Source organism: Phalangium opilio, unplaced genomic scaffold, assembly GCF_054372755.1.
Source record: "Phalangium opilio isolate 3A_F unplaced genomic scaffold, DU_Popi_V2 ptg000063l_1, whole genome shotgun sequence".
In the NCBI taxonomy this organism is placed as follows: domain Eukaryota; kingdom Metazoa; phylum Arthropoda; class Arachnida; order Opiliones; family Phalangiidae; genus Phalangium; species Phalangium opilio.
The window spans coordinates 3,982,728-4,008,125 of NW_028324180.1; the positions used below are offsets into that span (position 1 = coordinate 3,982,728).

The following is a 25,398-nucleotide window of genomic DNA, read 5'->3' on the forward strand; positions in this document are numbered from 1 at the left end:
GGGGTGCTAGCAAACAAAGAAGCCAAAAATTTAAGCCCCGCCCTATCACGCGGTCCCGAGAGCAAGAGATAGCCCACTAGGGAATCCTACACAACCCCTTTGCTCACGCCCACCGGGCAAAAATACAGAGTGTTCAAAAAACCGAGTACAGAAATTTTGTAAGATCGACTTATCGTTCGTAGATTCCTGGTTGGCCGTGCTGGTAGTGTTCCCGTTGACTGCGGAACACCCTCAAAGATCCCCCCAGGCCGAGTCAGGGGCTCACTGTAGAGTGTTCAAATTCCCACGTTGTGCAGAAGGAACACAGAAAAAGTACATCAGCCGACAAGTTCAAGAGCTGCGTACAACAATGAAGCTCACTCGGTGAAAGCACAAGTGTCAAACGTCCGTATCAAACACAAGTCCGTATTAATGGCGCGAAATTCAAAAGTTGTTCCTCACTCGGGGCACCATTTGTAATCGCGCGCTTTCCACTGAGACCCGGAAACACACGACTACGTAATTTCAGTGAAATCCAATGTATTTATTAACATGTAAATCCGGTTAAATTATATATACAATACGTTAGTAACAATAAATATACAATCCGTTAAACAACAATCATTAAGTAAATAAAATCAATTAGTCTATAAAGTATTATTAACTGCTTCTGATGCCGGTACCTCTTCAACTGCCCCGATTCCCGGTCTACGTTTGAATATATTCCCTCGGGCCTCTGGGGAACAGCCAATCCGGGAGTCGAGCAGACGACAGGTCTCAGGTTCAGCTTTCCGGGCCATCTAGCGGGGATCCCTGGTATCATTCTTTAGGTCGCTCCACCTGGTGGTGAACCCTTGTAACGGGATCCCCGTTACAAAGGTTTCGATGGCATTTGTTCGTTATTGAGGTACAGAGACAAAATCTTTAAATCGTAAGTTTTAAAGTTAAAGGGATTCAGAGCGCAACTGCCCTTGAACGCCGCGTTGGACAATTATTCCATAATGATGCGATTAGGTTGAGGACCTAGATATATATCGTTAATATATATAATTTATTTGAAAACTAAATTTATCAAAATTATTCAAACCATTCCTATTCAGGGCCGGATTAACCACTAGGCAAGTTAGGCAATTGCCTAGGGCCCGGATATCTGAGGGGCCCGTAATCAGCTAGTTTTCAAAAATTGAGAAAATGAAAAACCAAAAAATATATTTCCCCCTCTTTCTCTACCAAAACATAACGTCACTGACACCACGGAAAAGTCATGTCAGATGTAACGGCAGCCTAATGTTGAAAAACCCGTTACCAAAAACTTTATGGCAATTTATTAAGGAAGAAAGAAAAAGACGAAAAGAAACTTGAAAATTCAATGGAAATGTATTTTCAGAAGTCGCAATCCTCGGAGAAAGAAATATCATTTTGAATCCGTGTTGTTACTGACCGTCATTAAACACTGGAGTTGCATTGTATGATTCCTTGATAAGCTTTATTCAGGGCGTTCGTGATAATTTGAAATATTTTAAATAATTGCTCAGCTCACAAAATAGATAATTTACAAAAGTAACGAAGAAAGGGGGGATAATACGTAAACGGTTCTTTGATGAAGGCGCAGGAAAGAACAAGGCGACCCAAGGGTTGGTTTCGTAATAGTAGCCACATCGTACCGTACTTGACAGGCGTACAGAAAATTTGAGTGAAGAGCTCTCGATGCGTTACCTTAACTGTTTTAAAATGATAACTTCAGTTTTTTTTACTTCTGTTATAATTATAATAGTGTGACACGAACGGAAAACGTGAGTATCCCCACTATGAGCATCCTTTAACAGTGGTACAGAAAATGAGAGTGAATAGCACCTCGATGCCCTAACAAAATTAATTACCATTAATCCTTACTTCAATAAATTTACTTATGTTATAATTGTAATATCCAGGGCCAGAACCTATTACTTTCTTTCAAAATTCTTCTCGATTAGTGGAGAAATACACGTAACTTCTAATAATAAACATCTCCTCAAGACCATTCTAAATATAACGTCGGAATATACTTTCTTTTGCTTTTTAAAAATTCCCCTCGATTTCTTTGGATTTTGAAATAGGGGAGCGGGATTGAAAGCGTGAAACCCTTATTGTCGACGGGTGACAGGAATTTTAAAGGTAGTATTAAACCTTCCATTTCAATAAGGGTAACACCATAATCCTCTATCTCACTTTAAATACGTCGAGCAATCGTAAAACACAATTTAAAATTCTTTACCTTACTGGTACAATTAAATGCAAATGCTTAAAGTTACTATTATAATCCCCATCCTCTTAAAATACAAGAACGTAAAAATCACCTCACCACAATTCTCTCCCATTCACTCTCACTTAAATGACGAACGAAAAATTCTATACTGCCAAACGCGCTACTCTTTCACGTCTACTGGTATGAGTACGAACACAACAGGGCAGGCCAAACTAGGAGCCTCATCGTAGATGCACATCATACGATGTGGCTAGAAACGATGATAACACACTGAGTGGACGGGACGCTTTCAAAACAAAAGTGTTTTACGTCTTATGTGACAATCTAATGACAAATACTAAAAAACAATCTGAAGTTAACAAGGACACTGATGAAAAGTTCAAACCTATTTTTAACATTAATGCCCCCGGTGAATCTTTTTCTGGAGCTTTCCAAGAATTGGCAGAAACGTATTTAAATGATTTAAATTTTGAAGAGCTTGAAAACGAACTACTACATTTCAAGCATTTCGTGAAGAATGAAGAAAGCAAAAACCTAGAATTTTTTCATTCCTTCATTCGTACCAATAATTTCATTTCAACTTTTCCAAATTATTTTGAGAAATTACTTGTTTGCAATGCAAGTGGCGAAAGATACTTTTCAGCTTTAAAAAGAGTGAAAAACTACTTAAGAACCACATTAGCCCAGGATAAATTAAGTTCTTTATCTTTGATATATATTGAAAAGGATTTACTAAACGACTTCATAGACTATTATAGATAATTGATAAATGTTTTGAGTTAGAAAGAAAGAAATTTAACTATTGAGTTCAAAAAGAAATTTAAATATGCAGTTAAGTGTTAAGTCAATTAAAGATATGAAAAATAATATGTCTCTTAGATTCTCTTTAACTGTGGTCTGTGGGGGGCTAGGGCCCGGAACTAAAGCCTTGCTTAGGGCCCAAAAAATTGTTAATTCGGCCCTGTTCCTATTTTCGAATTGGTGTTTGAGAGTTTGACTAACAGTTTTTTAGATACATCGGAATTTATTGTCCTTTCTTAAATTGGGGGCATTCCATGAGGTCTTTCTATTCCTTTTGTTATAAATTTTACCCTTACTTCACGCTACCAAAGCCATTTATGATGGAGTAATTCTATTGGCGTGATAATAAGTTTCATTAATAAATGTAATAAAGGGACTGTAAAGAAGTCGACGGACCGTTGATTTTTTTCAATCATTGACGTCAGCAGCTGATGTTAGACGCGTGAAAGAGAGTTTTTTCGTTTTCTGTGTATAAAATTTTAAATGGAACCTCTTATGTCTTCATTTTAAATTGGTTTGGCAACACCCGATTTGCTCGGCCTAAAAAATGCGATTCCCCAGTCCCAAGGTCTTCAAGGTTTAACGCAGAACCCCTAGTTTCCAACGCTAACGTATGGTCTATTTGGCCTACTATTTCGTCTATTACTGGGTTTTGTGGGTAATGCATAGTTTTAACTAAAAGAGCCACAGAAAATTAAGGAACACTTCGCTGCTACCTCACTACAGTGTTGTCAGGAAGTTAGTTAAAAAAGTGTATGATGTTTAAATAAATAAGATCGATATATACATTAAAAAATATTTAATTACAAAAACGAATACAAAATAATTGAGAAAAACAAAATGAACAATTAAAAACAAAATTTAAATGGGAATATTTTCTTTACTTATATACCAATATAAAGCGTACATGACGCTTCTCTCAAAAGCGCATGATTTTACCCGATACGATAGAAATCGATGGGGAATTAAGCATTTAAGGGGGGGGGGGCTCATCCTCAATTTCCGTTGCCTTAGGTCAACCAATTTTATTTAAATCAATAACGTCTTTAATTTTAAAAGTTTCATCTAAAAACGTGCATTTTTCTTTTCCTTTAGAAAAATATTTGACTAAGTCTCGCGTTGCGTAATTAAAACATGCCGATAGTATAAGAAGGTACGTCACCATCTCGGAAAGAAATGCCATGGATGTATTTTGTATTATAAAAATTAGTTCTTCTGTTATCGGGGTTGACGTGGTATGACTGAGGGTTTTGATTCTAGGGTAGCGATGGATAATTCTTTCGGTATAAATGTCGGCCGTTTATGTTTTTTTTTCGGTTTTTCCCAAAAGATAGTCTAATTCTACCACAACTGTTTTACTCATTTTGGAAAGTTGTCACCGATTGCTTGAAAAGCTATGGTTAGCAGGTCAAGAAATAATTGAGATCAAAATTTAGGTGACATATAATGATCTCTTTAATATCCAGGTTTGATAACATCCTAGAAAAAATGTTGTTTACCTTTGAATATATATATATATATTGTAACCCTCCGTATGATAATTTAACTAAGGGAGAATCTCCCGAGGGCCATAAAAAAAAGAATAAAGACAACTTACTTTAATAATCCAAATATAGAAGAATTTCTTCTAATCTTTATTGATTAACTCAATTTACGTAGGGATAAAGATCCCGCAACTATTTCGTCAACACAAAACTCCGTCTTGGGAGAGGTTTAAATAAAAACGGAGGGAACTGCTCCAGACAGAAGTCAAAAGTAAACTAAACTTTTTCTTGCAAAATATCGCAGTAAGGAAAATGGAGGAGGATTATGTAGCATGGAGGCTTAACACCCTACCAGATCCAAGGAGTAGAAACTCTAGGAATCTGGCATCCATGCTACATCCCCCCTCGTTAGGAACTCTTATTATATGGAAAATATCAAAAAAAGAAGAAAAAGGTTGCCCCGAGGAACCTTACAATTATTAGCAGGGGTTATTCAGTATCACAAGTATTATCACCAGTATCAAAAAAGAAAAATGTCTCTCTCTTGTTTTTTTCACTCAGGAGCTAAGTCCTTTTCTTGATCGTCCTTTTTTTTTGGTTATTTGCCAAACGGGTCAATCTACGAGCTTCTCTCCGGGCCAAGGCAGCTTTACTCCTTTTGCCAGGGCAGTCCGCAACAACATGATGACCGACTTTGCGGCAGCGCCAGCAAATGGAAGTGGTCCAAATAAATGGGTGTTTCGCATCAGCAACCTTTGAAGAAATTAAGAGTTTTGGAGGGTTTTTTGGGATCCACCCCATTGATCCGAAGCGCTCCCAACGCATTGTATCCTCATAGTCATCACTATCGGTATCCTCCAGGGGGATCCATTGGCGTGGTGACTTGCCTGGTTTCGCAGTGGGTTCCTCCTTGATGATGGCTATTGTAGGCCTTTTTTCTTCCTCGTGTTGAGGAGGATGGGGAAGAAATGGTGTTAAAAACCAAGGGTCATATGCTTCTTGATTTAAAGATGGAGGTGTTATTGGGTAAAACCCTGGGGACGGGTCCTGGACCGCCTGAGGAACTGTGTTTTGCTCCAATTCCTCTCCTGAATCTGGCCAGCACCAGTATTTCGTCGTCGTCTTCCTTGAAAGGGCAAGAAATTGCAGTATGTCCGGGTGTATAACATTGTGAACAAGAGTAAGCAGAATTCGTATATTTATTGGGCATGTAGCAATCGCTTGATACATGTCCACGTTCGTCGCCCTTAAGACATTGCGGGAGTTGGTCTTGATCATTCGGGCAATAGCCCTCCAAAATCCTTAATGATTGCTCCGTCTTGCTAAGTAACTTTTGAGTCATCTTAGGCTTTTTTAATTCTTTGGGGAGGTCAAATTCCCAATTAGAAGCCATCTGCAAGTATACAACATCAATTTTGTCTCTTATTGGCTTGGGAGATAAACTCCCATGCGAATATAGAGATTGGCTCTCGGGAATAACAGAGATGTTCCCTGGTTAGGTTCGGGATCTTATTATTATTAAGGTAAACTTGGACCTCATATCTCGACCGTAATCTTTTATTATCAGGAGGTCGATAATAGATGGCTACTTCATTACCTCCGGGCTGAACCGTAGCCCTCTTACATACCTCTCGTTGCCATCCCAATTTAAAAGGTTCTAAATAAATATCGGGTAATGTAGCCCTATTTAACCGAGGAGTTCTCATAGACTCCGATAACGTGGTCGAAGAACTATCAGACGCACGCAACGATTGGGATTTCGATTGAGGGATCTGTTCAGGGGTAGATATGTCCTCCGAACGAGTAGAAATCTGTTCAGGAGGTATTATTTCCTCCGAAAAACCAGAAGAATGAGAATGGTGTAACGCACGTCCCGATATTGACTTCGCAGAAGACGTTGATTTATCTTCCAGCGTTAGGATTTCTTCTGTAAAACTGGATGTTGGTGTATGTAGCTTAGTTTCCACGACTGATTCATGATCAGACGGGGAAGCCTCCCCTGCCGCAGAAGGCGGAATATCGTTTGCGGGATTATCGAGCTGAAAAGCCCTCATATCATGATAGGTAAAAAGGAGGAGAGGAGGATCTTCAAAAAGGGCCATGCCCGGTTCACTATCAGAATCTGTAGGTTGCTGTAAATCATCTTGAACTGCAGGAGGGATCTGTTGATCCGCTGCTTGATCTTCTAGAGTAGTGGATGTTGAGGTTTGAAGGACATCTGGGATAGCAGGAATGATCGGTTGATCGACGTCCTGACCGTCCTGAGGTGACGGTGACCTAGACGTAGAAGATGATGATGATTCAGATGAAGTAGTTGAGGAAGTCTCCTCAGGTTGGTGGTGCGCGCTACCACCATCCGTAGAAGGACTAGGCTCAATTTCATCTGCAACGTTCGACTGTGAAGTGGGGGCATTTTCGGCATTGTCGAAGACGGCCACATTAGTGCAGTAGAGTTTTAGATGCTCTAAGTTAACTTTCCCTATATTCTGCCCTGAGTTAGCATCTTCTAACTCGTAGACAACGGGAGAATGTTTTGCTACTATTTTAAAGGGACCTGCCCATTTAGGACTAAGCTTTTGCATAAGCTGACCTGTCGTACTTGATAAAGGATGTGTTTCCATCCATACTAATGTTCCTACCTCAAACTCAAGAGGGTCATGGCGGAGGTCATAGTATTTATTCTGGTGTGCTTTAGCTAACTTAGACAATTCATTACTGAATGCTAATTGTTCCTTAAGAACCTTCAAAGCCTTACTACGACTGGGGTCATCAGGGTTCTGAATGGGTTCTTCAATGTCTAAATCCCAAGGGAGACGTGGCTCCCGCCCTAAATTCAAAAAGAAAGGGGATCTGCCCGTGGTTTCATGGGGTGCGGAATTTATAGCGAATTGAAGAAGGTCAAGGGATTCATCCCATCTATCATGCTGACTCCCTACATAAAATGATATTAACTCGCCTATTACTCTATTTACTCTTTTGGTGGGATTTCCTTTAGGTGTGTAGGGAGTGGTAAACTTTGCGTTTATTTTAAAAGCTCTGCACGTCTGCAGCCAAAGTTTTGAAGTAAACTGTACCCCTCTATCACTAAGAATAGCTTTAGGAGCTCCCCACCTAGTAATAATGCACACAGGTCTTAGCTGTAATAGTTTTAAGTGGTATCATTTCCACGAATTTAGTTATGTAATCGACAAAAACTATTAAATATTTAAAGTGGTGTCTACTTTGAGGGAAGGGTCCCATTATGTCGACACTAATCTGGTCCCAAGGACTTGTTATTTCAGAGGGTTGCATTAGCCCTGGGTTTTTTCTGTTCCTAGCCTTAAACTGTTGGCATAACGTGCATCCTCTAACATAATCCTGGACGTCACTAACTATAGTAGGCCACCAATATCTATATGTCACTTTACTAAGGGTCTTATCTTTGCCCCTATGAGCTGATAGTGGGTGGTCATGTAATAACCTCATGGCTTCTAGCCTTAAACGCTTATATCCCATTGGATGCAATCCGTTGGGCAGAATTTCATTGGGCAGAATCCCATTCGACAGATTGGTCATTTTTATAACTATAGTTTTAAGCGCGTAAAGTGCAAACCCCCGTAATAGATGAATTCATTAAGTACAAGAAGAGAAACCAACCGTACATGGGGCAAGCAGCCATTCTCGTTCTGGCAAGAGCCAACGCTAGAGGTAGTGAACGATGACTGGCGTAGCTTTTTGGCCCAAGATTGAAGCTGCTGTTAACGAGAATTCCGGCTTATTTATGGAATAAATGAATTCGTCTATATTCGATTCCACGAACCTCACCTCACCTCACCTCACCTCACCTAACCTAACCTAACCTAACCTAACCTAGCCTAGCCTAGCCTAGCCTAGGCCAACCTAGAAAATAAGAATATTTTGGAAAAGGCCCATGTTAATGTTTCAAGGACCTTAATAAATATAGAATTATAAAATGCGAAATCGCACCAATGGGAAATTCGCTCCAACGAGACTTCTGTCCAACAGGAATGGGAAGTCTGCTCAATGGGAATACGATAAAATGCGAAATCGCGCCAATGGGAAATTCGCTCCAACGAGACTTCTGTCCAACAGGAATGGGAAGTCTGCTCAATGGGAATTAGGTCCATTGGGAACAGCTGGCTAGCTTCGGTCAATTAGAACAACTTATTTTTTATTTCGGTCCAATGGAATTTCGATCCAATGGAATTCTGTTCAATGGTTATATACCCCTTAGCCGAGGAGGTAAATAAATTTTTTCAGGATAGTTCCTGTAAGATCTTCTATAAAGAAGATCATTTCGAAATTCAAAAATTTTATCCTTTTTTTTATTTAGGTCCTTGCAAGGAATTAATAATAGGGGAAGCAAATGGGTCTTCCCTTTGACATTTTCTTACGTCTTCTATTGCAAAGACTGAATATAAGGCTCTAGGACCTGGAGGACGAATCTGACCTTCAACAGAATCACTAGAGAAAGTTGAACTACTGCTACTACTGGTAGAATTTTGACTTGTACTACTACTAGTTGGATCTTGGTTACTAGTAGAATTAGAAGTAGAGGAACTAAAGTTAATACTTAAAACGTTTATCGGGGCCCTCGACAAAGCGTCTGCTACTATGTTTTCTACTCATTTTTTATGCTTAATAGTAAAGTCAAAGGTTTGAAGGTACATTGCCCATTTAACTAGACGAGAATTAGGTTCCCTAATATTAAACAACCACTGTAGAGCCTGATGGTCAGTGAGGACAGTGAATTTACGACCTTCTAAAAGGGCCTAAACTTCTTAACCGCCCAACAAATGGCTAAACATTCTTTCTCGCTAGTGGATACCTTGTTTCCGCATCTTTTAGTACTGTACAAGCATAAGCTATAGGAACTTCTACACTATCTTGTATTTGGGAAAGAAGGGCACCTAACCCTGCATCACTAGCATCTGTAGTGAGAATGCACGGGGAATCCCTTCTGAAGGAAGCTAAGGGATGAGCCTTACAGATTTCTTCCTTAATCTTTTCGAACGCCTGTTGCTGTTCGATACCCCAAATAAATTTTTGATCCTTCCTTTTAAGCTTGTTAATAGGGGCTACTATTTGGGAGTAGTGACCAATAAACCTATTATGCCATCCCTAAAAATCTCTGGACTTCCTTAACTTTTTTAGGAGGAGGGAATTTCTGAATAGCTTCTATTTTTGAAGGATCTATATGCACTCCTGATTCATTTACTATGTGACCAAATATGGTAGCTTCTTTTTGAGCGAAACGACATTTTTTTAACTGTAGGTTGAGACCCGCTTCCTTTAATCTATTTAAGACATATTCTAAACACGTTAAGTGTTGATCCCAATCCTCGCTAAGAGAGATTAAATCGTCTAAATAGTCAATTAACTGGAAGTAATCGGCATCTCTAAAAATTTCGTCAATTAACCGCTGAAAGGAGTTAGGGGCGTTACACAGCCCAAAAGGGAGTACATTGAACTCGTACTTTCCCATATGAGTCACGAAAGCAGTTTTTGGTCTGCTCTTAGGGTGCATTTCCACTTGCCAATACCCTGATTTAAGGTCAAGTGTTGTAATGTACTTTGGCCTTCCCACTCTAGCTAACATGTCTTCTATATTAGGCAAGGGATAAGGGTCCTTAATGGTAACTTGATTTAGTTTTCTGTAATCAATACAAAACCTATAGGGTTTACCCCGTTTTGTCTGATCAACTAAAACGACGGGCGAAGCCCAAGGAGATACCGAGGGTCTGATTATCCCGTCATTTAACATTTCCCTAACATGTTGTTCTATTATTTTCCATTTCTGGTCATTAACTCGATAAGGTTGAGATTTGATGGGCGGACTAATTCCCGTATGAATCTCATGGAAGATTAGTCCTGTTCTTCCTACTTTATCTGAAAACAACTCAGGAAATTTCAATAAAAGGAATTCTAATTGATGACGTTGTTCGTCAGAGATAGGGGCTGCAGAAACTGCGTCCCTAATACTATCTACAATCTCCTTGTCTATTGGATCTTTTTCAGATGGAATTGAAAAAGGGATCTTTACGTTACCCACTAGACATTATGAAGATTCGAAATCTAGCTTGACCCTATTTTCTTCAAGGAAATCTTGACCCAATATAAAGTCACTATTTAGGGAAGGAACTATTGTAACCATCTTAACTCAAAAATCAAATAAAATTTTCGATTAATCTTTAAATTAAGAGCAAAATACCTTAAATTAACATTATAAACATATTACTAGCCCTTTAAACTCAAACCTATCCCTTTAAAAAATTGAAAAGAAATTCTTTCGTACAAAAGAAAAGGAGCTAGCCCCTCAATGTTGACACAGAACTTTCTAGAACTATCCTATACCAAAGTATCCACAGTGCAAAATGAAATACCTAGTAACGAAAACTCTTTCCAAGAACCCAGAGAAATGTCACGCTGATTTAGACCCCAAGCAACAAGACCTTGAGTCACTATCCTGGTACCTGGCCCGAGAAACTTCTAGAACATTTTTTTAACCCTTAAACTGACCAATCCCCAATTGGTCCCAGATTTAAAAGTTTTGCCTATTCGTTGATAACATGAATTCGCCCGGCTACGTAATAAATATGGTCCACTATTCGCCAAATCGAAGTCAATCAACAAACGTCATTGTCCCAGAGATCCTTGCGAGAAACTAGAAGTTATATATATACGAAGTCCCTGCTGTCCCACCCTCAGTCGATATCTGAACCCCTTAACGAAACCCTGTCGGCTCACCCTTAAGAAACCCTTAGAAATCCGGAGTATTATTTTATATCGGAGATACTTTTTATTCATTTTGATACCTTTATTTTTCATCAATTTGAATCCCCAAGTTTTCGGAAGAGAATCGGAGATATTTTTTATTCATTTTGATACCTTTATTTTTCGTCAATTTGAATCCTTAATTTTTCGGAAAAGAAACTCGGAGACATTTTTTTTTAAACCCCTAAGTTGAAGAAGAGAAGGAGCGCGAGTGCGCGAGATATTAAAAGAAAAAAGAAAATAATTAACCCTTAAATCGCGAGAAAAGAAAAAAGATCCTGAATTAAAACCCTTAAATCGCGAGAGAAGAAAAAAGATCGTGAACCCCTAAGATGAAACTGGAAAAGGAGCTACTTTGCGTAAGAAATTAAAAAACTTGAAACTATTTTGATAAACTGACTTGAAACTATGGTTAACGGATTGATTATTTTATTTTTTAATCCTAACTTTCTATTTTTGAACATTATTGTTTTAGTGCATAACTGCACGATTTTAACCCGAACACCCCTAAAATTTAAATTTGAAACTTAAAGGAGACATTCCATAGAGTATATTACTTTTGATTTTTTTGTTTAGTTTTTTATTTTGACCCCTATAAAAGTGTGTGGAAGTTTGTGAACAAGATTGAATATTATGTTGAATATTAAAATTTGGATTAGAATCTATTTTGACTCTCAATTGACACATACCATCAAACGCGGTCACTTTTGATTCAGAAATTTTATAAGCCCCTCGTTCCCGTTAAAAGGCCTTAACTCTCCACAACTGACTGCATTCTAACATCTAGTCTAGCGTTAGCGAGGTTGAATCATAAGTGAAAAGAGGTAGGTGTTTGTCTTATACTTTAACCCCTTTAATAAGAATCGAACACCCCACCTTACCCCCATAAAATCTTAAAGAGCATACAGAAAAGGCTTATACTATGTACAATTTAAATTTGAATCTTTTCTCACATTCATTTGACTTGAGAGTAAACTCTAGTTCGTGAGAACCTTTTGTAAAAGTATAACGGCCGTCGCCCCAAACTACACAATCTAATTGTTCATCTTCAGGTAATTCTGAAGAGTTTCTATATTTACAAATATTTTGCCTTTGATCTAAACTGACAAAAGAGGCATCAGCCCCACTATCTAACTTAGCGTGAACTGTCGCGTGTTCAAAAGTAACGGGAATGGTGACCCTTTTATAAACTGAACCTTTCCTGACGGATTCAATCCTCAGGGGGAACGCGACACGCTTCTTGTTAGGGGAATTTATTGGGCGCCGGGAGAGGGACCACGAGGGACCTCTCCCGTCTGGGCTTTCCCCGACTTACTAATCTTTTTATCCGGACAGTCGGGTGCTAGATGACCTGGTTTTTGGCAATTATAACATGTTATAACACTTGTAGATGGGTAGGACAAAGCCAATTGACGACCAGGGGACTTAGATCTTTGGTTAAAGCTTCTGTTGTAGGTTCTCTGATTACTTGAAGTGTTTTGAGCTCTAGCTTTCGATCTAGAGTCTAAGGATTTCAAGGGATATTCCCATTTAGGATGTGAAGGGCTTTGACAATGCCTATGGGCGGAGGCCCAATTTGGTCGGCAAGGGGACTCAGCCTTTGTTATAACCTTAGGTTTAGGAGGAGATTTCCTCTTTTCCCTTTTTTCAGCATTCTTTTTCCTAACTTCGATATCCTTCTCAATTGTTTTACAGGTATTCCTTAATTGTTCCATTGTAGTAAATTGCAAGAAGAGGAGAGGAGTTCTTAGTTCATCCTTTAAATTGCTTTTAAAAATAGGAACTAACTCCTTTTCGGAAAGAGGATGGGTCATCCCTAAATTTAACTTCATTACATCCCCAAAGAAATCTTCTACAGATTCCTTATCTTTCTGACTCCTTTGGGAAATCTCTATTTTAAGTTTAGAATCAGCTTCTGAGTCTCTAAACTGAGCCTTAAAGTGTCTTTTAAATGTCTTCCAAGCTAAATGAGGATGGGCGGTGTTCGATTGCAAATATCGTCATACTGACGGATTAAATCCCTGTACCAACACAAAGCATGCCCTCGTAAAAGGAGAGGCAATGCCGCTAACCTATCTTCATTCGATAGCTTGTGAAATTTCGCATATTCCTCAAAAGCAGCTAAAACCTCTGAGGCATTATCGCTAGAAGATCCCATAAACGCTAACCTTTCCGGTGGTTCAATAGGGACTTTTCCCGTCTGAGGAATAGTACTTCTATTTATTAATGAGGGTAGATCCCAAACTAATTTATCCAAACTAGTTGCTATAGCTTTATTTTTTGCTACATTTTGGGCTACGGCATTAGCATGTGTGGTAGAATTATCTGCCAAAGTTTGGAGTAAAGGTAATATAAAGGATGTTAATTCCTCATCAGTAGTGTCTGGTCCAAATTGAGGGACTTGTCGAGACGGAGACATTTGAGTTCCGGTTGTTTTAACTCTAGGAGTAGGTAAAGTGTTAGCAAACCTAACTTTAGGCCAAACGTTTTTAGACGCTGATTTGGGAGGAACAAGGGAATCAATTCCAGTTTGAGGAGGGAAATTTGAGAGAGTTGAACTTCCCATGGGAGCGGGAATGCTCTTATGAGGGAATAGTTGATAGGGAAAAAATCCCAATACTGAAGAGGCTGCAGTCCCCTTTCTCGTATCAGTATCTTCTTCATCCTTCTCTTCTTCAAAACGAAGATTCCGGTTAAAATTCTGCAAAGGATCATCTGTTTCTGGCGGTGCTAGCGTGTCGCCATCATCCCCGCAGAGGCAAACAGATCTTTCTTTGTATGATCTTCCCCTTGAAATTAACGAACACGTTTTGTTAGGTTTCAATCCTACATTTATTTTATCAGCTATCAACGATTTTAGTACATTTTATTCTCCTTGTAGAGCCAAATGCTCAAACCTAACTGTATATTTTTTAATAGAAAGTAAAATGCACATGCGTAATGTTTTTAAAACGATGGAGAAATTTCTAAATGAAATATTTTTACTAAAGGTATTTTGGAGAAACAAACTAAGATAAGAATTACTTTCAAATATTAAATGTTTTATGATCATGGCGTCCCATTGTTCTAGGATTCTGTTTACAACCGTTTCTAAAGACAGCCATCTTATTTGACATGGTCGAAGTATTTTCTGGGACTCTATTTTTACGAATTCCTGCAATTCTTTGAATTCGGAAATTATTTTTGCGTTATGGCTAAAATACGAATAAATGTCTCTAGGGAGATCTTCGATTGTGCGCGACAATGTCTCGCAGGCTGACGAAGCACACAGCTTGAATGAATGGCAGACGCAACCCATGACGTATAAATTAGGACAACGCACTTTTAAATGAGCTTGAACGCCACTTATGCTCCCCATGATTACAGATGCATTATCTGCAGCAAATCCGATCAAGTTTTTTAGTGGAAGCCCTAACGCTCTAAAGGTTCCAGAAATTTTTTAAATAACGTTTGTGCGTCTGCTTTAGGAACTTCCGCTAGTCCCATGAACGAATCACGGACGCGATTAACTTCCTCGTCAAAATATCTTGAAACAGAGAATACCCGCGGGCAGCGCAGGGGGGGATGATTTTTTTCCCCCATGGTTTATACCCGCGAAGGGGGTACGTATTTTTTTGCCCCCATGCCTCCACCCCCGGAGGGGGTTGGTGGGTCTCCCCCTCAGCTCCTCCCCCCGAAGGGTGGAGGTTGTTCTTCTCTACTTGAGTGTATGCTCTCTCTTTCCGCTAAGTCCCCTTTTTATTCTGCCTTTCACTTTCTCTTTATATTTTATCCCAGCCCTATACCCGCAAGAGCTCTGTGAAGGCTGGAGAGCTTTTTTTCTTAACATCTCTCTCTTGGTTCCCTCCGATATTCTGACTTTCACCGTCTCTTTCCCTTTGACCGTCTCTTTATTTTTACGCTCGCGAATGTACAAGCCTAGCAGGCGCAAATTTTTTTCTCTCTTGTATATAGGTCAACTCCGTATAGTACTGAAATGTTACTATACATTCCCCTCTCCGTACCGGTTCCCTCTCCGATACACGTACAATCCGGGGGACTTCCCTCTCTCTAAATCTCTCATTCTATCTCTCTCGCCGAATTTCTCTCCCAACGTTTTTTTTAAAGCGGGGCTGTTTTACTTTTGCGCTCGCGCTCTGTATGTATAAATCAAGAGGCATTAAATATTTTATCCATGTTTTATTTTTTACATAAAGTATTTTTTCTAGTAAAGTATTAATATTACGGTTCGTTCATTAAAATGCAATTTATCGATATAATAATAGTTAAAACGATCCTCGTAAGGTATTTTATATATTACGGTAAAAGGGCAAAAAGTAACTTTTTTTTCACCATTGTAAAAGTCTTTTAGCCAAGGCTTCGTCTCGAGTCGTTTTCTTGATAAGGCAGATATTGTCCTCGTTTTCCGAAGTAACGTATACTAATGATTCGATACGCATATTGAGCGTCCGTTTTCCAAGAATGAAGGGGCAGTCGGGGTACAATTGTCTATGTTTATCGCGTACCGATTCCGAGGTTGTACATACTTGAAGAGTGCCATGGCAAAAGAAACATCTGAAGGTATGGTCCGTGTGGACTAGCGTTTGTTGCCCGAAAATGTATGGACAGTCTGGGTACAATTGTCTATGTTTATCGTTTACCGATTCCGAGGCTGTCCATACTTGAAGAGTACCGTGGCAAAAGAAACATCTGAAGGTATCTCTACGGTCTAAATAAACCCGTCTCGCGCTAGTTCGGCGGCATCAACGTATAGCAACGTCCACGATTGGAAAGTTTTTAAACGGGCTTTTTCCGAATTTATGTCGTATTCAACATTTCTCGGTTCTTGGGGTCGCTGAAATTTTCTTGGACGTAGGTATCCAAAATTGCCTTTTGAATGGTAGACTTTGGAATGCAAAACTCCATATAATCAGAGCGGGCGGTGGGTGGTACGTCGTGACCCTTGTCGTCTTCGATCGGTACGTTGTTTGTTGGAAGTCCGCGGATGAAGGGACAACTAGGAAAATGACGTTTGTGTTCTTCGTGCACAGAGTCCCGAATTTTCCAATCGTTTAATATACCGTGACCAAAATAACACTCCACGGTATCGTGACCATACGTATACAGGGTGTTTCTGAAAAGTCCATCACAAATTAAGGGGCGTGTTTATGGGACCAAACTGAGCGGAAAGTACCAAAGAACATGGGGTGTACAACATTTTGTTACGGAGATATGGCCTTCCAAACATTCGCCCCTAAAACAAGGAAATATCCAAAAATGAGGAGTAACACTTAAGACCGACTAACCAGCTTGTTTAAAATTACTAGACAATTTCAATAGCCTTTAATCGAACAATTGATTTCTACCTTTACTAATCAGAAGCGTATAAATGAGTAGAAGTATGCCTACGGTGGTAATGTAAAATTAATCCCAAGTGACATGATGTTTCAAGATCTTCCCAGCACCAAGTAAAATGGTTCTGATTGAAGGGACTTTTATTAGCACAGCGTAAACAACGTTATTTTCAGGAATTAGTCCAAATGTCCACGGGCGGCATTACAAAAACGAGGCAGTCTTTCGAATGATACTTGGACATGTTGGAAGATCCCTGGCTTGTTCCTGTTATCTCAAACCGTAAAAAGCTACGCAAATCTTCATCATCACGGACAACACTCTTGTACGTTAGGTATGACCTTGAGAAAACCTAAAAGGACATCTCGAATGTATTTGAAAAACCCATCTCCAATTAAGGGGCGTGTTGTTTGTTTCCAACAGAGTAAACTCGCCCAGAGAACAATTACAATGCAGAGCCACGTTTCGGCGTTAATGGCCCACAAAGGTGGTCCCAAAAACAAGAACAAACTTTAATTTGTTTCGTTCAGTAAGTGTTTCATGTGTCATAGATAAAACGCCATGATTAATGCACGAAGAAAATGAATTTATTGACAAGTTTTAACATTTAATTGCAACTAGTTACAAAAATTGTTCAAAGTGTTCACCACCCGCGTTAAGGCACACATTAGCACGTCTTACAAATGATTCCCTTACACGTTGAAAAATGCCTGGAGTTTCGCGAATTGTTTGACAGCCGTGAATTATTCGTCGACGTAGCTCTTCAACATCGGGCACTTCAGTCTGATAAACTAAGTCTTTCAGGTGGCCCCAAAGAAAGAAATCACAAGGGTTCAGATCGGGTGATCGAGCAGGCCACTCCACAGGTCCACCTCGACCTAACCACCGCAAAGGGAAGGTCGCGTTAAGATAATTTCGGACCGCGATGCTGAAATGTGGTGGTGCACCATCGTGCATGAACCACATTCTGTTTACCAAACCTAAGGGTACGTCTTCGAGTAGTTCCGGTAAATCGTCCCGTAAGAACTGCAAGTAAGCCACACCGTTTAACCTGGGCTCTAGGAAATTTGGCCCAATTAAATTGTCACCCACAATACCACACCACACGTTTAAACTGAATTGTACTTGGTGACTTCTAACGCAAGTTGCGTGGGGGTTTAGCTGGGACCATTGATGTTTATTATGTAAGTTAATAATACCATCCCGTGAAAAGGTAGCTTCGTCAGTAACCAACAAATCCCGTGGGAAATCGATATCGTTTACTTTAGCCAGAAACCACTGACAAAACGCCGTGCGTCGTGGGTAGTCCGCTGGATTCAAACCTTGAACTTTTTGAACATGGAAAGGATGAAACCGGTGGCTTCTGAGGATTTTCCACACGAGCGTGTGGTTTACGCCTAATCGGCGACCAACTTGGCGGGTACTTGATTCAGGCTCGTCCTCGAAAATGGTGAGAACTTCGTCTTCTACGGCCTCTGGGATGGCTCTCGCTCTAGGTTGAGGTCCAGCCGGTTGGATTCGTCCATCTTGCCTCAAACGTCTGTCCACAGCCTCGAACGTCAGTCGATTTGGTAGTCGCCTCTGCGGAAATCTTTCCTGATACAAGCGTACAGCTGCAGCGGCATTCCCCTCGGCTAGTCCATACATTAGGTGCATATCCGCATATTCGGCATTTGTGAAGAAAGGCATTGTAACAGACTTCGTTGAATTATGAGTTTAATAAAACAAACACATGTACGTGAAACCTCTTTTATTCCTTTCTTAAAAAACATAGCGCTCTGTTTTAGTGCTCTGTTTTTTAAGAATAGGCGAAGTTCTCACTATTTTCGAGGACGATCCAAAAACAAGCAGCCGCCAATTGGTTTGCTGATTAAGAAAAAACCACACGCAACTTGCGTTAGAATTCACAAAGTACAATTCAGCTTAAACGTGTGGTGTAGTATTGTGGGTGACAATTTAATTGGGCCATATTTCCTAGAGCCCAGGTTAAACGGTGTGGCTTACTTGTAGTTCTTACGGGACGATTTACCAGAACTACTCGAAGACGTACCCTTAGGTTTAATAAACAGAATGTGGTTCATGCACGATGGTGCACCACCACATTTCAGCATCGCGGTCCGAAAACTTGTCAATAACATTTTCTTTGTGCATTAATCATGGCGTTTTATCTATGACACATGAAACACTTACTGAACGAAACAAATTAAAGTTTGTTCTTTTGTTTGGGACCACCTTTGTGCGCCATTAACGCCGAAACGTGGCTCTGCATTGTAATTGTTCTCTGAGCGAGTTTACTCTGTTGGAAACAAACAACACGCCCCTTAATTGGAGATGGGTTTTTCAAATACATTCGAGATGTCCTTTTAGGTTTTCTCAAGGTCATACCTAACGTACAAGAGTGTTGTCCGTGATGATGAAGATTTGCGTAGCTTTTTACGGTTTGAGATAACAGGAACAAGCCAGGGATCTTCCAACATGTCCAAGTATCATTCGAAAGACTGCCTCGTTTTTGTAATGCCGCCCGTGGACATTTGGACTAATTCCTGAAAATAACGTTGTTTACGCTGTGCTAATAAAAGTCCCTTCAATCAGAACCATTTTACTTGGTGCTGGGAAGATCTTGAAACATCATGTCACTTGGGATTAATTTTACATTACCACCGTAGGCATACTTCTACTCATTTATACGCTTCTGATTAGTAAAGGTAGAAATCAATTGTTCGATTAAAGGCTATTGAAATTGTCTAGTAATTTTAAACAAGCTGGTTAGTCGGTCTTAAGTGTTACTCCTCATTTTTGGATATTTCCTTGTTTTAGGGGCGAATGTTTGGAAGGCCATATCTCCGTAACAAAATGTTGTACACCCCATGTTCTTTGGTACTTTCCGCTCAGTTTGGTCCCATAAACACGCCCCTTAATTTGTGATGGACTTTTCAGAAACACCCTGTATAAATAAAAAAATCCGTCTCTAGCTAGATCTCGGGGATTTATATACGGACCCTTCCAGCGATGGAAACTTTCACGTCTTTTTGCCTCGGTGTTCATACTAGTTATGAAACCCAACGATCTTTTCCGTTTGCTTATATAATTCAACATGTACAAACCCCCTAGCGGCTAAAATAATTCATGCCCAGACCCGTTCGCCCCTCATCTTCCACCCCCACACCACTAAACTTTAACTAGAACCAAACTCAAAATATATCAAGAGCCGACCCCATTCCACCCCCATGCCACCACACTAAACCTATAACAAGAACTAGAACTGCCCCCACCCTCTCTCCCCCTATCAATCATGCCCAGACTTGTCAGCCAGCCCCGCAGACGTTCTTTGTATACAAAGTTGTTTACGACATTCGAACCAAATGGATCCACCAAGATTAAAGATAATTCGTGCCCAGACTCGTTCGCCATCCCCGCTATGAGCCCCCTCCCCCTTTACAAATGTTGTTTACGTCACTCGTCTGCAAATAAAACGACCAGACATGTTCTCCCCCTCAGAGAATCTGTTTTCAAACTGTAATATGTGTATGTTGAAAAAATAAAATCATTTTTAAAGAAAAAAATACATTTATTCATTTTTTTACATGTAAAATTCATTAAGGATGTCTTGATTGCACGAAATATTAATTTCGGCTTTGTTAGAGTGCGCCCATAAGGCGTAAATTAAAGCCTTGTCAAAGGCGCAAGCCGTTCGGTGCTCACCGTACGGGAAGAGAAATGATGTCCGCGGTGGTGGCTTTCGGGCACTTGAAGTCGTTCAAGTCGTGAACCGTTCTGTTGAGATGGTCCGATAGAAAGGCGACTATATCGTCACCCTTTGAAAAGATTAGGTCGACCCCCTGTAGACCGGCGGCGAGGCATTCGTCGATTTTGGCGTAAGAGGTTAGGCCAGCATTCCAGTCCAATCGGTGTAGATTACGCGAGACCCACTGGTTTTGTCGTTGTTTTGAAATCGAGACGTGGGATTTATTGTACGGTGGCGCGAATGTCCAGGAAACGGTTGCCGGCTTGGCCTCGATGGTTGTTATGGCCATTTCTTTCACGATAACGTCCGTGCTGCCATCACTACGAGTGCATCCGTTCAGGTATTCTAACTCAATAACGGCGGACTTCATAATAACTAGCAGCGAGTTTGTGTATGACTGTTTAAAACTGAACCGGTAGTAGATATGAATCCTCTAACGACCGTAGGGCTTCTTTTATAGAGATTGGTTGACGTCATAACGCGGACTAATACCGAGTCGTGATTGGATACGAGAATTCACGGGGGGTGTGTTTCTCTTATAGAGGCTGGAACGGCTGACGTCATAACACGGTCTAATACCGAGTCGGGATTGGATAAGAGAATTCAGTGGGAGGGCGTGGTTCTCTTATAGAGGTTGGAAATGATGACGTCATTCATCCACGGATCCCTCTTAAATTTCTTGAAAAACACGTTTGTGGTTCTTCTCATCGTTCTTTGCATAATGTATACAACGCAGTATATACCGCAAGCGGAACTGTCGGGGGCTGCAAAGCCCTCCTATTATAGTTTATTTTCGTAAAATTTTCTTTCATAAATGTTTTAATATCTTCTGTCAAGGGAACCAAGCCCAAGGAATCAAAATAATAACATTGTTTATTCCCATCGATATAGAGACAAATCCAATGACTACCGTTTCCTTTGTGATTATCTAGATTTATAACAATGGAAGCCGGGTATCGAAGGATATATTTGGGTAGAACATCGCGCGGGTATACGCCCATGAATCCGCGGGTGTATCTCAAAACCCTTCTTATGGTTGAAGCGTTCATGGCGAATCTACAACGACGGTCCTATTATGATCTATGTGCATTAAACTTTGAAACTCTGAATAAACGATCAAGCTCAGCGTTTCGGGTACAGGTTCTTCGAACCCGAGTTCAAGTCGCAATTGTCCCTGTTGTATAGGGTTGTAATGATTTATATCTGACGCAGTTCCGTCTTGAGTCAAATCAAAGCAATAAAGTGTATAGCCTTTGGGATACTCCTTCATAGATATTTCGTTACCATCGTCTTTGTAATGATTACCAGAGCCGGTAAACAGAGAATAATATGATCTAACATAAAGACCCTTTTTGAAATTTGGTCGCAAAGGCTTAGCTAGTACTTGTTCCGAGCCGATAATCGGATTAATATAATTCACGTTAAAGTTGTTGAATTCGAAAGGGTTCCAACCCAATTTGCCGTTATATGAGTTATGAGTTACTAAACCCGCTGTTAATATGTTTGGTAAAACCCCTAAATATACGTTATCTATCGTAGTTTTTTGAATATTTGCCGAAATGGTAAAAACTTTCACTTCTGTCCTAGTGAATGGATATTTTGCCGTGGCTTCAGTCCAAGCCGATTCTAAGGCTAGCATTACTCGAGGAGCTACTCTCACTTTACGAATATATAAACCTACTTCGAGTATTTCATGTTTGTACCATACGCCACCGGGGGGAGGAGCTCCGAGCAAAACAAAACCCGGTTTATTTCGGGTCATCCTGACTCTAAGACTGACGCCATTCGGTATGAATTTTGAAACGTTAAACATTTCAGCGTGTAGGGCTCCGTACATTTCAATCTCTTTCGAGCCCTTTGCTAACTCTTTCCTGACAAGATGCCCCTGGTTTTCAGTTACAGAAACCGTTTTTCCGGCCGTATCTTTATGCCATAAAGAAGAAGATAAAGGAGATTTTTTAGCGTCTCCTCCATAGTTAAGCAATGTTTCTAGGTAGGCTTTGAAGGCGTAGTTTCCGGTTGAAGATGAAATAGCCGTATCATTGGCGGTTACTTCTACCGTATCCCAGAGCGAATGTAAAAAATTGTTGACGGGTCCTACGTTATCGGCTTAAACAAGATCGGTACCATCCGTATGTACTCTTTTAGCTCGAACATAAAGCATAGTTAGGGAGGCGTCAATATATTCTTCGCCATTTCCAGGAACGTAAAATTCAATCTGAGAGTCTCCATCCAAAACCGAAATAGGTCGATAGCAAACATACTTGGCCAATTCTACGGAAGTTTGAATCGGTACAGATTCGAAAAAAATCCAGCTCAGATATTGTCGCTTGAAACATGTTTAGGAGAATATATCTGGGTGCACGGCAGTGCACCCGCCAAGTTGTCGTGCACTACCAGCAATCCTTTACCCGAAACATTTCAGCCTCATTTTGACCCCCTCTTAACTCGGTACTGGGGAATAGTACACCACTCATATTTGCACCTCAAGGGCACAGTGTTAATCCTAAGAAGTACTCCAACTTCCAGCTTTCTAACTCATTTGGTTTCTGTGATAATCCTATGTGAAAATGACACATTATGAGACTGACTGACTGACTGACTGACTGACTGACTGACACATCATCAAAACCTCTAGGGCATTTCCGGTGGTGCTAGAATGATGAAATTTGGCATACTTGTACCACTAAGCATACAAGCAAAGGGAAAAGTCCCAAAAGCGGGAGTTTCCCCCTTTTAGCCCCTGAAATGGGGGTTTAAAATTAGAGTCATCATCTATACCTCTAGGGCATTTCCGGTGGTGCTAGAATGATGAAATTTGGCATACTTGTACCACTAAGCATACAAGCAAAGGGAAAAGTCCCAAAAGCGGGAGTTTCCCCCTTTTAGCCCCTGAAGTGGGGGTTTAAAATTAGAGTCATCATCTAAACCTCTAGGGCACTTCCGGTGTTGCGGGAATGATAAAATTTGGCATACAAGTAGGACTTAGCATACAAAGAAAGGGAAAAGTCCCAAAAGCGGGAGTTTTCCCCTTTTAGCCCCTGAAATGGGGGTTTAGAATTAGAGTCATCATCTAAACCTCTAGGGCACTTCCGGTGTTGCGGGAATGATAAAATTTGTCATACAAGTAGGACTTAGCATACAAAGAAAGGAAAAAGTCCCAAAAGCGGGAATTTTCACCTGTTAGCCCCTGAAATGGGGGTTTTATAATTTATATCCCCTCGTAATAGGACATTATAATTTAATTTTTTCGACTTTTAATATTAATATTTTTTACTAATATTATTCTTTCGTATTATTGCAAAATTTATGTTTTTTACATAATGTTTTAGTAATTAAATTTTTTACTCATTTCCTTTTCATTTCGTCTGAAATGGTTCTAAGCGTGTTTTGATTCATTTAGTTTTTCTTAAATCTATTCTGTTGATTATAAGTGTTACTTGCCACAATATTGTGTTCTTCGAATAGAAATACGGTTAACAATTATCACAGCCTGAGAAAAAAAAGAAAGTTGAATGCAAAAAAGTTGAAAAAGGCAAAGCCAAGTAAAACTCTTGGAAAGAACAAATAAAAATCTAAAAGTACAAATGTTTATTTCACTTCATAATCCTACTTCTATAAATCTACAAGAACATGCACGTACAAAAAGGAGTGAAATCTCACCAAAAACATCTCTGTAAAAATATGCCAAGTTGTTTGGCCGTAAAAAGAAGTGAGATCTAAAATACGGCCAAGTTATTATCTCCAGGTGAACCAACATTTTATTCGACTTAAAACTTCTCAAGAATGTTTTTCTGACTTGGCCATTAGCATTCCAAACTTGCATCCTTCTTCTTTGCAACCGTGAAGGTTAATAACGGAAATTACAAGTTTAACCACAAAGGCTTATCAAGAATATTTAACCAATTTGATTTAATATTTTAATTTCGATCCATATCTGGAATTAAACGAATCCTTGATATGCAAATGGCCAAGTCAGAAAAACATTCTTGAGAAGTTTTAAGTCGAATAAAATGTTGGTTCACCTGGAGATAATAACTTGGCCGTATTTTAGATCTCACTTCTTTTTACGGCCAAACAACTTGGCATATTTTTACAGATCGTGTCGTCTTGACCTGTAGGGTATACGACGGCGAACTGGCTTTATTTTCCTGGTAGTCGCTCGTTTTATACCTTTTTTACTTTGAGCCCGTTTTCGTTTCAAGGGTTTTTTACGTCTGCGACGTTTCCCCCCTGCCCCATGCTGAGTTCTAATATCATCCAAAGTTTCCGTTACTCTTTTCTTAGCAGCCTCTTTAATATCCTTGCCCGATACTACGTCACTGAAAATTTTGGTTCCCGTACTAACTGCTTTTCTGCCGAGGAATTTGGCACCGCTTGTAAGCAAAGGCCTAACAAACCTTACCAATCCGGAAAAAAACTCCCAAATCCGTGACCTTTCAAATTAGGGTTATTCCCTATATAAAACCCTCCAGTTCCCCCTTGATTATTGTAATATTGCTTGTAGCAACATTGTCTCCGTTCTAAGAGGTCTGGCTTAGGCATCACAAATGTAGTTTAACCGTTAAGCTTCCGTATTCAAATGGCGCCGGTTCCCCCAAACTACTCCTTATATTAACTTCGATGATATCAAAGTAATTTTTACCAACGGGTACGTAATAAGGACTGGTAAAGGTTTGAAATATTTGAGACCCGTATGGTTTCTTGGCATCAACCGAAACGATCCGGAGTAAAGGAACCGAGTGGTCGCCTACAATATGATCACTAGCGATATTTAGATGAATAACTGGTCCGGAACGTGGTAATTCAAATTAGAGGGCCTTGCGCTACGACCGATACATTCGCTATCTTCATCGTATCCGAGAATTTCGGCAACGGTTTTTTCGAATTTTAAATAAGGTTTCAATAATTTTTCAGATTGTATTATAGTAACGTGTCCTGTTACGTTATCGTAAATCAACCGCAATGTTGGGCCATTTTTGTCGAACGAATTATTTATGACGTTTATTAAATGTTCTATAGACTTGTAAAACCCCGGG

At 39.9% G+C, this 25,398-nt stretch overlaps 1 protein-coding gene and 1 long non-coding RNA gene across 2 annotated transcripts; one reads left to right on the top strand and one right to left on the bottom strand.

Annotated features, from left to right (window-relative positions):
• Positions 1–1,079: 1,079 nt before the first annotated feature.
• On the top strand, positions 1,080–1,555 carry LOC149662765 (uncharacterized). The gene is made up of 2 exons (XR_016368623.1): positions 1,080–1,445; positions 1,515–1,555. It is a non-coding gene; the product is annotated as an uncharacterized LOC149662765 (long non-coding RNA).
• Positions 1,556–15,611: 14,056 nt separating this feature from the next.
• On the bottom strand, positions 15,612–19,601 carry LOC149662766 (uncharacterized). Its single transcript, XM_089842304.1, has 3 exons — positions 19,000–19,601; positions 17,814–18,910; positions 15,612–15,892 (listed from the first exon to the last, which is right to left on the bottom strand). Exons 2-3 carry the CDS (start codon positions 18,301–18,303, stop codon positions 15,612–15,614), a joined length of 771 nt encoding a protein of 256 aa, XP_089698430.1. The 5' UTR covers positions 18,304–18,910; positions 19,000–19,601.
• Positions 19,602–25,398: the final 5,797 nt, after the last annotated feature.

Bases quoted from the DNA above. Each gene is read 5' to 3' on its own strand.
- LOC149662766 (XM_089842304.1), bottom strand. From the start codon at position 18,303: ATGCCTTTCTTCACAAATGCCGAATATGCGGATATGCACCTAATGTAT. The intron at 15,893-17,813 runs GTATTATTAACT...AATTGTACCCAG, and splicing joins AGCTACCTTTTCACGGGATG to ACTGTCCATACATTTTCGGG.